Here is a 12595-nt window from a genome sequence, read left to right on the forward strand (position 1 = left end):
AAGTGTAAAGAAAATGAGTTTTATTCAGCAGGTAACAAGAATATGATTAAAATATAATTGATAAGATTCATAAAAAGGCAAGCATTCAAGTTTCTGGTCCGTTTGTATCCCCTGCAGTGAGGAATAGACAGATGTACATGTTCAATTGAGTTAGTGTTGATTTTGCAAACCATACTACCAAATGTGAATGTTCTCCCCTAAATTATTTGCATTTCTATTTCATCACTACCACTCAAGGGACCTGGAGATATGGTGTTTAAAGTGCTTGATTGTTTTCTAGAAGATCTTCATAACCCTTAAGCTTCCTGAAGGGCGCCAGGTCTAGAATTAGAAGGAAAAGAGCTCCTGATGAGAAAGAGCACTGGCCAAGTCACTCAGCACCTCCCAGCTGCAGTATCCTCTCTTGTAAAATAATGAAATTGAACTAATTAGCTGAGGTCCCCCAGCTCTAACTTTCTGTGGAGCAAAAGAAATAAAATACACTCATGTAAGCAAGGGGAACCCAACACTGGAATTTAATAGCTGTGATCATCCTGCTGAATTGACACTGTCTCCTGCATGCCCCCCCCTTTCCCTGTAAAGCTCAGAAGTCTGGAGAAGCCACTGAGGGGACAAAGGACAATAAAGAAAGCTGTGGAAGTAGAGTAAGGAGAGAGTAGCTGGCATGAGTGGATGATGCAGTGAGGGTGGTAAGCGTCAGCTTTATATAAATGAGACCCAAGTTAGAGCATTTCTGCAGAACAGAGGGAGGAGAAGTTAGTTGCAAAAGGCTACTGTGACCCTTAAAGACACCTCTGTCCTTTAAGACAGAGAGTGAGTTGCAGCCACCATTACTGCCATGCAGTAGTTATTGGGGGGCTCACAGAGTCATAGTGAAATCAAACCAACAGGCACTGCTCAGTAAAGCAGTCATTTTGTCTCACACTAGCTTGCCTCTGAACTTAGATACAGGTACAGTCCTCTAAGATGATTTCCTTTTACTCTGACAAACATTTATTGAGCATCCTCTTTTCATAAGCCACAGCTCTAGGTTGTGGAGGATGCAAAGACGAGCCTCCTTCACGGAGCTCACAGTCTGCTGGGGGGAGGCAGGTACACAAAGACTTCATTTTCTTCCAAGAGAGGTTGGTGAATTGCACAAAAGAGGTCTGAAAGAAATGTGGACAAGAAGAGAATGGCTCAGGGCCATCTTCACTAAGGGAGTGGCCTTTTAGCTAGGCTTGGAAGAATGGAATTTCAGGAGGCAGCAGTTTGGGAAGGCAGAAAAGCATTGGCATGCCTGGCTTGTTTAGGGAAGGGCAGCAGTCTGGTTTAAATGTCAGATACATGGAGTAATTCAGAAAGAGGGTGAGGTTGACCACCATTGCCGCCTACAAGCTGTGGCTGATCTGGCACGGGGAGAGTGCCTGGAACCTGGAGAACTGCTTCAGTGGCTGGAAGGACACTCCCTGAGCCCGGGGGCCACAAGGAGGCGAAGTGAGGTAGACAGGCACTGCAAGATGCTGGCTATAAGTTCAACATCTGCTTCACCTCAGTGCAGAAGAGAGCAATCTGGGCCCTCTGGACAGTGCCAGATGCCACTGACCTGATGTGGCTGCCCGTAGTGAGGACTTGGCATCTTAATGAGTGGCACTCTGGGCTTCTGACCGACCTCCATAAAGCAGAAACTGCTGCCAAGCATGGTAAAGATCTGGAGGCGCTCCTGTGATGTCCCACCACCTCTCATAGAGCCCAATCATCCCTTCTACAGCAGCATCAGTAAAGATCGCAGGTATGTAGACCTCACTGAAGATCAGCTACCCTCTTGTGAGGGTCTGAAGGTCACTTCTGCCAGACCTCTGCCCCTTTGGAATGAAGAAATAGTTCCCCAGATTGAGGAGGGGAAATGGGTACTGATTACAGCCCACGGCAACAGCCTCCCCGGCATTGTCAAGCATCTTCAGGGGCTCTCTGCGGAGAGGAACCTGCCGACTGCTATTCCCGTTGTCTATGAATTGGACAAGAACTTGAAGCACATCAGGCGCATGCAGTTCCTGGGGGATGAAGAGACCGTGTGTAAAGCCATGGAAGCTGTGGCTGCCCAGGGCAAAGTGAAGAGGTAAAGGCCAGCGGATAGACTACTTTCCCTGGGAACACCCGCCTTGCCCATCCCTTTCTCTGTCCCTCCCCACTGCACATGTCACACTGACCACATCTGTAGGCATCTGAAGTTGTAGCTGCAGATGGGTACCAGTGACTCCCATTTTTCATTTCAGCCATTTTTCTCCTGCACCCACTGTCTTCACACAATCTAGTCAAGATAGCACCTCCAGGGAGGGCACGGCTTCTCAGTCCAAGCCCAGGGAAAACTCCCCTTATCCAAAAGAGTTGAGAAGTAGTGACTTGGGTTTTTACCAGGGCTTTGTGTACTAAGGACCTGCTTGAGTAGGAGATAGGGAGGAACCATGCTAAGGCACGGCCAAAGAGGAGAAGCAAGAGAGCCTGTTTGCCCCCAGGAGCCAGTCCTGTGTTCTTCTGTAGTCAGGCCACTGCCTGGAGGGCTCTAGTCATTCCAGTGGAAGATAAATGTAACCAGCATGGTGATGTAAAAACAAAAAAAACAAAAAACAAAAAAACGATTTCCTTCCTGACCCCAGAGGGGCCGGCTCTACTTGATGGGTGGGATCAATCCTGAATTAAGTTTCTGGTGCATTTATTTTACAAAAACGAAGTATATAAATAATACAAAACAAAAGTCCTTGTGGGGTTTCTAGTGGCAGTTGAAATAATCCCACATGTGATCATCAGAAAATAAACCATTCCTTATACCAATATGGCACAAGCTCCGTGACTTGAAAGGGGTAGGAGTGCCTCCTGCTGTGTATTTTAGAATCCCTGCCCCGCCTTGTTTCATGGCAGTGAAATACCTCTTGATCATGTCCAAGTGTGTCTTTCACTGCCTGTTTTCTGAATCATGTTTTAGTTACTTGGCCCTGCCACATGGGCCCAGTACTCATTTTGAGCATAACTGTACTAAATCTTTTTTCCAAATCAGTATAAGAAAGGAATGATATGCAAGAAAAAAGGAAAAAAAAAAAAAAAAAAGAAGGTGAGGTTGGAAAGGAGAATTGTATCTAAACTTATAATTTTCACCCTTTAGGTTACATCAGAATTGCCCATTGGGCTTGTTAAAGCACAGGTTGCTGGGCCTCACTGTCTGATTCTGGGGATATGGAGTGGGCTCTCCTAAAATTTCTGAGCTGCCGCTGCTGCTGGTTTGAAAACCACACTTTGAGAACCACCACGGTAGAGTGGAGACCTCAGGGAAGCTCCAGTGCTGTGCCAAAGAGTTTGAGCTTCACTCAAGAGCAGCAGGGACACATTCAGAACTTGGTGAAGAGGACGGTGATAAGCTTCTATGTACATATTAGGAATATGCCAGTGGACAAGAGGAAGATTAGTTGGAGCTAACCCTGTCATCTAGGTCAACTTAAATATGCTCATTGGCTTCTGTACTAAAAAGCTGAGAAGTGTACAGTGCTGTTTAATGATATCTCCAATAAAAGACATTTTATGCTGGGAGAAATCTGCCTATCAAAAGGAACTCATTCATCAAGGCTATGAAATACCTGAGGTCTCACTTTCATATTGCTTACCATGCTTACCTAGTGAAATTAAGAAAAATGTATTCTACGTGGTCTCTCTCTGATGTCCAAGTTTTCTTCTTTGAGTCAACATCCCTTGAGAGGCTTAAATGTTGACCAGTGACATAGCTGGCTGGCTGTAGGGTGACCTAGATGTGTATAAATATTTCACTAGGACAGATTAATAGAAAACATCAACTTTGTTTTCAATGTAACTTTTATTGATGTCACTCTTCTTTAGTGAATTGTAGTGAAGTGCTCAGATTACATATATTAATAATTGTGAAATTGCAAAAAGTAGAAAAATGTACAAAGAGATATAGTAAGTCTAACTTTTCATTCTCTCGCATGTTATACACACAATCTTCCCCATGGTGAATAAAAATTAATACTAGATATATACTAAAGACTGTAGATTCAGTCTTTTTTTTTTTCTTTTTCTTTTCTTTTCTTTTTTTTTTTTTTTGAGACACAGCCTCACTCTGTCCTCCAGGCTGGAGTGCAGTGACACCATGTCGGCTCACTGCAACCTCTGCCTCCAGGATTCAAGTGATTCTCCCACCTCAGCCTCCCAAGTAGCAGGGAACTACAGGCACATGCCATCATGCCTGGCTAATTTTTGTATTTTTGGTAGAGATAGTGTTTCACCATGTTGGTCAGGCTGGTCTCAAACTCCTGACCTCAAGTGATCTGCCCACCTTTGCCTCCCAAAATGCTGGGATTATAGGCGTGAGCCGCCACACCCAGCCAGATTCAGTCTTTACTATAAAATAAATTATGAGCATGATATGGGAAAGGAACAAAAGAGCTTAGAAAGATGAACTCCAAAACATTAAACTGCTGATATTAATCTTAAAATCCATAATGCAGATCAGGTATCAGCAAACTACAACCCCTGGGCCAAATCTGGCCACTGCCTGTCTTCACATAGCCCATGAGCTGAGAACGTCTTATACAGATGAATGTTTGCACTCTGTTTGATGATAGACAATACTGACTTTGAAACCACAGTTAAGCAAAATATCCCCTCCAGAAAGAATTTGCCTCTTTTCATTATTAGACCTGTATTACAACAAAGTGGCCTCAATTATTACTATTGATTTTTGATAATAAACATTTGTGGAAATGTTCGTCTCTTTAAGTACCCACATAATATTCTTGATTTTGCCTCTTGGCCCACAAAACCTAAAATCTTTAGTATCTGGCCAGTTACAGAAAGAGTTGACCACCCCTGATGTAGACTGGGTTATATTCTCACTTCTCTGTGTGGTTTCCCCTGTTGCTAAGGAAATGCTGAACTGTGTTCCACAAATTTGAATACTCGTACCTAGCCTGTTTTTTAAGTTTGTATTGACTGTGTGGTGCTTGGGTTGTGTTGGGATCACAGTTTTAGCTTATATTATTATTACTTATTTATATTTATTTTTACTTCATGTTACTAGCAGGAGAATCATTTAAGTAATAGGAGTGTTATTATTCTGAAAAAGTGCTGTACAAAGCAGTACGATGCTTTTTCATTGTGTTTGGGAGTTTTGCAAAAGACAGCATCAAATAAAAGAAAATCATGCCTTTCAGGTTCTTCTTTCTAGGTAAGACAACTTGGCCCCTGGAGCATGAATGAATAGAGTTTATTAGCCCCAAATGGCAGCAGTGGATTTTGAGACAACATTGTCATTTAATTCTTATGAGCAGAACTTCTTTGGTCCCCGCAGGCCTCAGGGGAGCAATGGCATTTGCGTTGGCCATCCGTGACACGGCATCCTATGCTCGCCAGATGATGTTCACGACCACCCTTCTCATCGTGTTCTTCACCGTCTGGATCATTGGAGGAGGCACAACACCCATGTTGTCATGGCTTAACATCAGGTTGGTTTGGAACCAAGGCTAATTGAGTATGTCAGTTGTCACTGTTCCTGAGAATGTTCAACACCCTGTGCAGGATGTGCTACTTTAGTTCATGGAAGCCTTTTACAGTCTTTGGTTTTGTTTGTGAGGAGGGATTAACAATTTTTTTTTAAAACAATAAGTAAAAGTTTGGAGTATGGGGTTTTCCAGGAGAAAAAAAATGTAGTCATTAAAAATTTTTGTCAGTGCAAACATACAAAGAATGAGAAGTGCCTGGATCTTGCTAGAACAGTGACATTAGAGCAAAAATTTAAAAAGTCTTAAAGCTGCAGGATAGAAAATAGACCAAGAGCCCCTGGCAGAGTCCAGTATTTCATGTTCCTTTGAAATGAAATCCAGACTCTGAAGAATAAGCTCACCAGCCAGATATAGAGGCAATTAGAGTTTTATTTTAGCATGAAGCTGTATGCTGTCTCTTCTTGCTTGAGTGTACAAAAGAGGTGACATTTTCTGGGTAACCCTCACCTGTTGCAGTTTCATGGACGTCCTCTGCCTGTGGCTTTGTAGCTGTGTCAGGACAGAAGGAGCACTGATACAAGTTTGACTTTTTCAAGAGTGCTTGAATTCCAAATTGTGTTTGTGAGCTCCAGCATCTTATGGTAAAGAAGTCATTGGAAATAGGGTTCAAGAGACCCACAGCCCAACTCTGGCTTGAATTAAAGACAAGCCTCTCATGTGTTTGGGCCTCAGGTTTCCTCAGCGTTAAGTGAAGACGCTCTGCCGGGTGATCTCAAGGGCACTTCAGCTCTAAGTGTTGTGCTGCACATCACTGGATGTGCTCTGGCCACTTACCACAATTTCAGGTCTGCACAGGGTGACCGTGTTCCGGAACAAGAAGACACTTGGGTAGTACAAAGGTGTGAAGAAAACTTCTTTGAAAAGCCACACGGTGGCAATGGTTTTTCTTTCTCTGCTGGCTTTTTTAGTTTGTATTCTCTAGACTGTAGAATGCCCGAGACAGCTGCACAGCGTACATACCTTGGAGGAGAGAAAATGAACAGAGATCTCCCAGTCATCCTTGGAGTTGGGGGGAAGAAACTAAAATTTGAGAGAATCATCTCCTGTATCTGGAGTTTTCGTATAGATGTTAGGCAGAGATTCCTGGGCTGCCACTTCTGCCACCAGCCACTGCCACTTCCACTGCCAGCTTCACCATTTCTGGGCTAGTGTATCCCTGCCTGAGATCCAGGTGGGTCTGCAGAACCAATATGGGGTTTATCAGTGTTAGTCATAATAATAAGTAACACTTATGTTTCAGGCATTGTTCCAGATACCATGCATATATTAAGATAATTCTCATAACATTCTTACAAGGGAGATAGGACTATTATCTCAATTTTAGAGTTGGGGAAACTGAGGCACAAAGCAGGAATTTGCCCAAGGTCACAGAGCTTTAAGTGGACAAGCTAGGATTTGAACCCAGGCGCTCATACCAGAGAGTCCACACTCTTAACCACTGTGCTATACTGCCTGTAAAGAAGAGTTATAAAATTTGGGAAGGTTAGAATTTCAATTACCTGGCATGAATCTCAAGGGTTGGATTAAGGAAAAGAATCCATCTTTGAGAATATAAACCTGAAGAAAATGTACAGTCTCTTACTTTTAAACTTAAGACATAAGATGGTACCATCTTTGTTCTATGTAGCAGAATTAGGACAAGAAAAAAGGTTTACCCTGCACACGGTTGAGAATCTTTGCATTTGGTGACCTCTGAGATTACTTCCTGCTCCTGTTTGTCTGATCACCTAGTAGATGCTCTGGATGCTCAGAGCCTCATTAAATCATGTTTGTTTTTCATGCTATTTTATAAATCCTTTTCTCCCCTTCCCCTCAAACATATACGGGACCAAATTTTCCGTTGAGAGTAGAGAGTTGACTTTTGACATTTTGCTCTTGTAACTGCCTTGGAGATCCATGTAGGTTGTTCATGTATCAAGTTTGTTCTGTTTTATTGCAGAGTAGTATTCCAAGGTGGGCCTGTCACATTCCTCCTCTGGTCCCTGCTGCCTAATTAGTGGCTCCAGCCAAACTCTGGATGTACCAGAGTTTGTTTCACCATTTACCCCTCGGAGGACATTTGGATAGTTTCAAGTTTTGGGCTATTAAAAATAAAGCCACTGTGAATATTCTTCTGTAGGTTTTTGCATGGGCATAAGTTTTCACCTCTCCAAGATAGATGCCCAGGAGTGTGCCTTCTGGGTTGGATAGTAAAGATGTGTTTAGTTTTATAAGAAACTGCCAACTGTTTTCCAGAGTGGCTGTACCATTGTACATTCTCACCAGCAGTGTATGAGGGATCCAGTTTCTCAGCATCCTCCCCAGCGTTTGGTATTGTCAGTGTTTTTCATTTCAGCTGTCCCAGTAGGTATGTGGGAATATCTCATTGTGGTCTTAATTTACATTTCTCTCATAGATAATGATATTAAACATCACTTCATGTGTTTTTACCATTCATATGTCTTTGGTGAAGTATCTGTTCAAGTCTTTTGTCCATTTTTAAATTGGATTGTTTCTTTGTTGAGTTTTTAGAGTTCGTTATTCTAGACTGTAGTCTTTTGTCAGATACATGGTTTGCAAATATTTTTTCCCAGTGTGTAGCTTGTCTTTTTTTTTTTTTGAGACGGAGTCTCACTGTGTCTCCCAGGCTGGAGTGCAGTGGCACCATCCCGGCTCACTGCAAGCTCCGCCCCCCAGGTTCACACCATTCTCCTGCCTCAGCCTCCTAAGTAGCTGGGTCTACAGGTGCCCGCCACCACGCCCGGCTAATTTTTTGTATTTTTAGTAGAGATGGGGTTTCACCGTGTTAGCCAGGATGGTCTCAATCTCCTGACCTCGTGATCCACCTACCTCGGCCTCCCAAAGTGCTGGGATTACAGGAGTGAGCCACCGCGCCCGGCATTTGTCTTTTGATCATTTTAATAGGGTCTTTCATAGAGCAGAAGTTTTAATTTATAATTTATCAATTTTTTTTTCTTTTATGGGTCATGCATTTGGTATCATGTCTAAGGACTCTACCAAGCCTTAGGCCTGAAGATTTCTTCTGTGTTATCTTCTAAAAGCTTTTTAGTTTTACACTATACATTTAAGTCTGTGATCCATTTTGAGTTAATTTTTGTATAAGATGTGAGGTTTAGGTTGAGGGTTTTTTTTTTGCCAATGGCTATCTAGTTGTTCTAACGTAATATGTTGAAAAGACTATCCTCACTCCATTGAATTAATTTTGCTTCTTTGTCAAAAATCAGTTGTCTGTATGCATGGGGTTGTCTTTCTGCACTGCTCTATTGGTTTATGTGTCTATCCTTCCAAGACCATACTGTCTTGATGACTATAGTTATACAGTGAACCTTAGTATCAGTTAGAGTGATTCCTCCCACTTTATTGTTGTGGCTATTCTACTTCCTTTCCACATAAATTTTAGAACACATTTGTCTACATGTAAAAAAAAAATCTTGCTGGGTCTTTCATAGGAATTATGTTAAACCTTTACATTAATTTTTGGGGAGATTGACATCTTTATTTTGTTGAGTCTTCCAATCCATGAACATGATGTATTTCTCCATTTATTTACATCTTCTTTGATTTCTTTCATTCGACTTTTGCAGTTTTCAGCACCCATGGCCTGTACATGTTTTGTTAGAACTTGTATCCTGTCACCTTACTGCTGAACTCACTTATTCGTTCTTTAGCTCTGAAAGTGTTTTGGTCCTTTTTTTTTTTTTTTTTTTTTTTGGTAGATTCTTTGGAATTTTCTGCATAGACCATATAGACCATCATGTTATTTGTAAATAGCGACAGTTTTTTTTTTTCTTCCTTTTCAACCAGGGTACCTTTTGTTTCCTTTTCTTGCCTTATTGCTCTGGTTAGGATTTTCACTACTGTGTAGAATAAGAGTGGTATAAATGGACATCCTCATCTTTTTCTGATCTTAAGAGGAAAGCATTTGCCAGGTAAGGTGGCTCACACCTGTAATCCCAGCACTTTGGGAGGCCGAGGCAGGTGGATCACAAGGTCAGGAGATCGAGACCAGCCTGACCAACATGGTGAAACCCCATCTCTACTAAAAATACAAAAAATTAGCTGGGCATGGTGGCAGGCGCCTGTAGTCCCAGCTACTCGGGAGGCTGAGGCGAGAGAATGGCGTGAACCGGGGAGGCAGAACTTGCAGTGAGCTGAGACCACACGCCACTGCACTCCAACCTGGGTGACAGAGCGAGACTCCATCTCAAAAAAAAAAAAAAAAAAAAAAGAGGAAAGCATTCAGTCTTTCTTTATTAACTATACTATTAGCTACAGGGTTTTTGTAGATGTTCATCTTCAAGTTGAGGAAGTTCCTATCTATTGCTAGTTTTATGAGAGGGTTTTTTTTTTTTTTCATGAACAGGTGTTGAATTTTATCAAATAGTTTTTCTGTATCAATTGATATGATCATATGATTTTTCTTGTTTAACCTATTAATATGACGAATTACATTAATTACTTTTCAAATATTGAACCAACTTTGTTTCTCTGAAATAAACCCCACTTGATGTGGTACATTATTCTTTTACATATTGCTGAATTATATGAGCAAACATTTTGTTAAGGATTTTTATGTCTGTATTCATAAGGGTTATTGGTCAGTAGTTCTTTATTTTTTATACTGCTTTTGTCTGGTTTTGGTATCAGAGTAATCTGGCCTCACAAAATGAGTTGGACATGTTCCTTACTCTTTTGTTTTCTGGAAGAGATTGTGTAGAATTGGTGTTATTTTCCTTAAACTTTCGGTACAATTCTCCAGTGAAACCATCTGGGCCTGGAGACTTCTTTTTTGGGAGTTTTTCAATTATGGAGCCAATTTCTTTATTAGTTATAGGGCTTTTCAGATGACCTATTTCATATTGGATAAGTTGTGGTGATTTGTGAAATTGGTCAGTTTCATTTAAGTTGTCAAGTTTATGTCGTTTGTAGCATTCCCTTGTTATCCTTTTGATGTCTGTGGGGTCTACAGTGATATCCCATTTTTGATATATCTTCTCTGTTTTTGGTCAATTTTGCTAGACATTTGCCAATTTTATTGATCTTTTCCAAAGAACCAGCTATTTATTTCATTGATTTTCTGTATTGTTTTTCTAATTTCATTTTAATTGATTTCTGTTTCTATCTTTATCATTTCCTTCCTTCTGTCTGACTCTATCTAGACAGCACAATGAAGGAAAGTATGCCATTACTGAAAAATACATATTGTGTCAGCTCATTGCATTTTTCCAGATGTGTATAAAGAATGATTACATAAGTGTAGAAACTGACATTTACAGAGATTACATCAAAAGAAATTCCCTCTGAAATAGGGTAATAAAACAGATTAATTTTTCTAGCTTGTGGCTTGTGGTGTGATGGCCATGAATCATTTCTGTAACTAAGGTTCTTATTCTAAATTGATTCAGAAACCCCCTGAAGTTCAATGTGGTATTTTGACCCCGTGACCTCGATATGATCAGTACCTACTTATTCCTTACTTCTCCAGGCTACTGATAGAGGCCCTGATGAACTGTTAAGTAGCTGCTCAGAAGTCAGAAGCCCAGGGTGGTTCTTGGAGTTCACCATAAATAGGAGTTAGCTGTGTTTCTTACTATGGCTAATCTCAAGTCTGTGTATAAAATAAAAATGAATATAACTGTACATCCAAAGCCAGGTCACTGCTTTCCATAAATCCAATTTATCTTTTTAAATTGGTGTTTTGTGATTGGTATTTTAAAACATAATGGTAAAATGTGCAAATTGCTTTCTGTTAAAACAAAATATTTGTCTTAGTCTCTTAAGAGTTGTTATTGACAAAGGATGTAATTTTAGCAACTTAAAAAATGATCGTGGGATTATTTTGGCTGATGAGCCTTGTGTGTGTCCTGACCACATTGCGACAGCATGGTGGCGGTCTTCTAGGAGTTCTCAGCTTCAAGTAACACACACAAAACGGTGGAGATAGTGGGTGGGGTGGGGGGGCGGTGGGGGCGGTGGAACGACATACACCCAGGTGGCCAAATGAACTGTAACCTTCACATCCCAGAGTGTAGTAATATAATCATTCAAGGACAAGTAAGAATGCTCTACTTGGCATAATCCTGTTAGACTGAGAATTTGTAATAAAGCTCTTTCCAAGATAACATAAGGAATAAAGGCAGGGAGAAGCCCTGAGCTCTTCATGTAATAGCATTTGCAACTGGATATTTTAAAAGACCTTAAAGATACCACCTTGTAATCAAAGGCAATATCCTATAAGAGGAAGAGCTGAGGCTCTGGAGTCTAGCAGCCTGAGTTGGAATCTTGGCTCTACCATTTCTACCTTTGTGACCTTGGGCAACTTATTTCACCTGTATCCCTCAGTTTCCTCACTGATTAAATAGGGACAGTCATAGCATGAGGATAAAATGTGGTAATAAATAATGCAATGAAGAATTCTGTCATCAATGTACCATCTGACACATAAGCACTTAGTATATTTTAGCTGTTATTGTATTAATAGTATTAATCATAGCATTACAGCTGCTACTATTATTAATACTATTACTCAAGAGACAATGAATCTTACATTAAGGAATCTGGCTTGTTTTTCTGGTGTTTGCTATAATTTTTCAATGTTGTAGTAATAGAGTCTGATTTAAGTCACATTCTGAACATGTAACTAAAAGTACCACCTTAAGAAGCATCATGTCCTCACTTGCATATGTCAGGGGATATTAGTAACATGAGAATTTGGGCATTGTCTAGCGAAGTAGTTCTCAATCTTTTTTTCATTATTGTCACCTCTGAGGAGCCTTTAAAAACTTTTTCCTCAATTATCTCCCCCAGTGAAATTTTAGTATCACAGATCTGCTATGCCTCTCTGTCTGTGCTGTGGCACTTTGGAGGGCTACAAACCATTATAATATCTAAGTATTTTCTTTTACCTACAAGAACCAATTTTTATACCCAGGAGGGTGATACTGCCTCCATTGAGAATACGTGGTTCAATGCAGTGATTCTCAACTGACAGCAATTTTGTCCCCCAGTGGACATTTATTTGGCAGTATCTGGAGATGTTTTTAGTTGGC

At 40.9% G+C, this 12595-nt stretch overlaps 2 protein-coding genes and 1 pseudogene across 2 annotated transcripts in view; 2 read left to right on the plus strand and 1 right to left on the minus strand.

Annotated features, from left to right (window-relative positions):
- LOC105463690 (phosphoglycerate mutase 1-like) lies at positions 1 to 5329 on the plus strand (annotated as a pseudogene).
- The window catches only part of LOC105463681 (carbohydrate sulfotransferase 7), a 191454-nt gene that overhangs the window by 119795 nt on the left and 59064 nt on the right, over positions 1 to 12595 (minus strand). The window lies entirely within an intron of this gene.
- Positions 1 to 12595, plus strand: part of LOC105463697 (solute carrier family 9 member A7) — a 150461-nt gene that overhangs the window by 105113 nt on the left and 32753 nt on the right. Inside the window, exon 12 of the mRNA XM_011710919.3 lies at positions 5336 to 5489. Within this exon, the coding sequence (XP_011709221.1) occupies positions 5336 to 5489 (154 nt within the window). The remainder of the gene's footprint in view (positions 1 to 5335; positions 5490 to 12595) is intronic.

This window comes from Macaca nemestrina, chromosome X (genome assembly GCF_043159975.1).
Source record: "Macaca nemestrina isolate mMacNem1 chromosome X, mMacNem.hap1, whole genome shotgun sequence".
Lineage (NCBI taxonomy): Eukaryota > Metazoa > Chordata > Mammalia > Primates > Cercopithecidae > Macaca > Macaca nemestrina.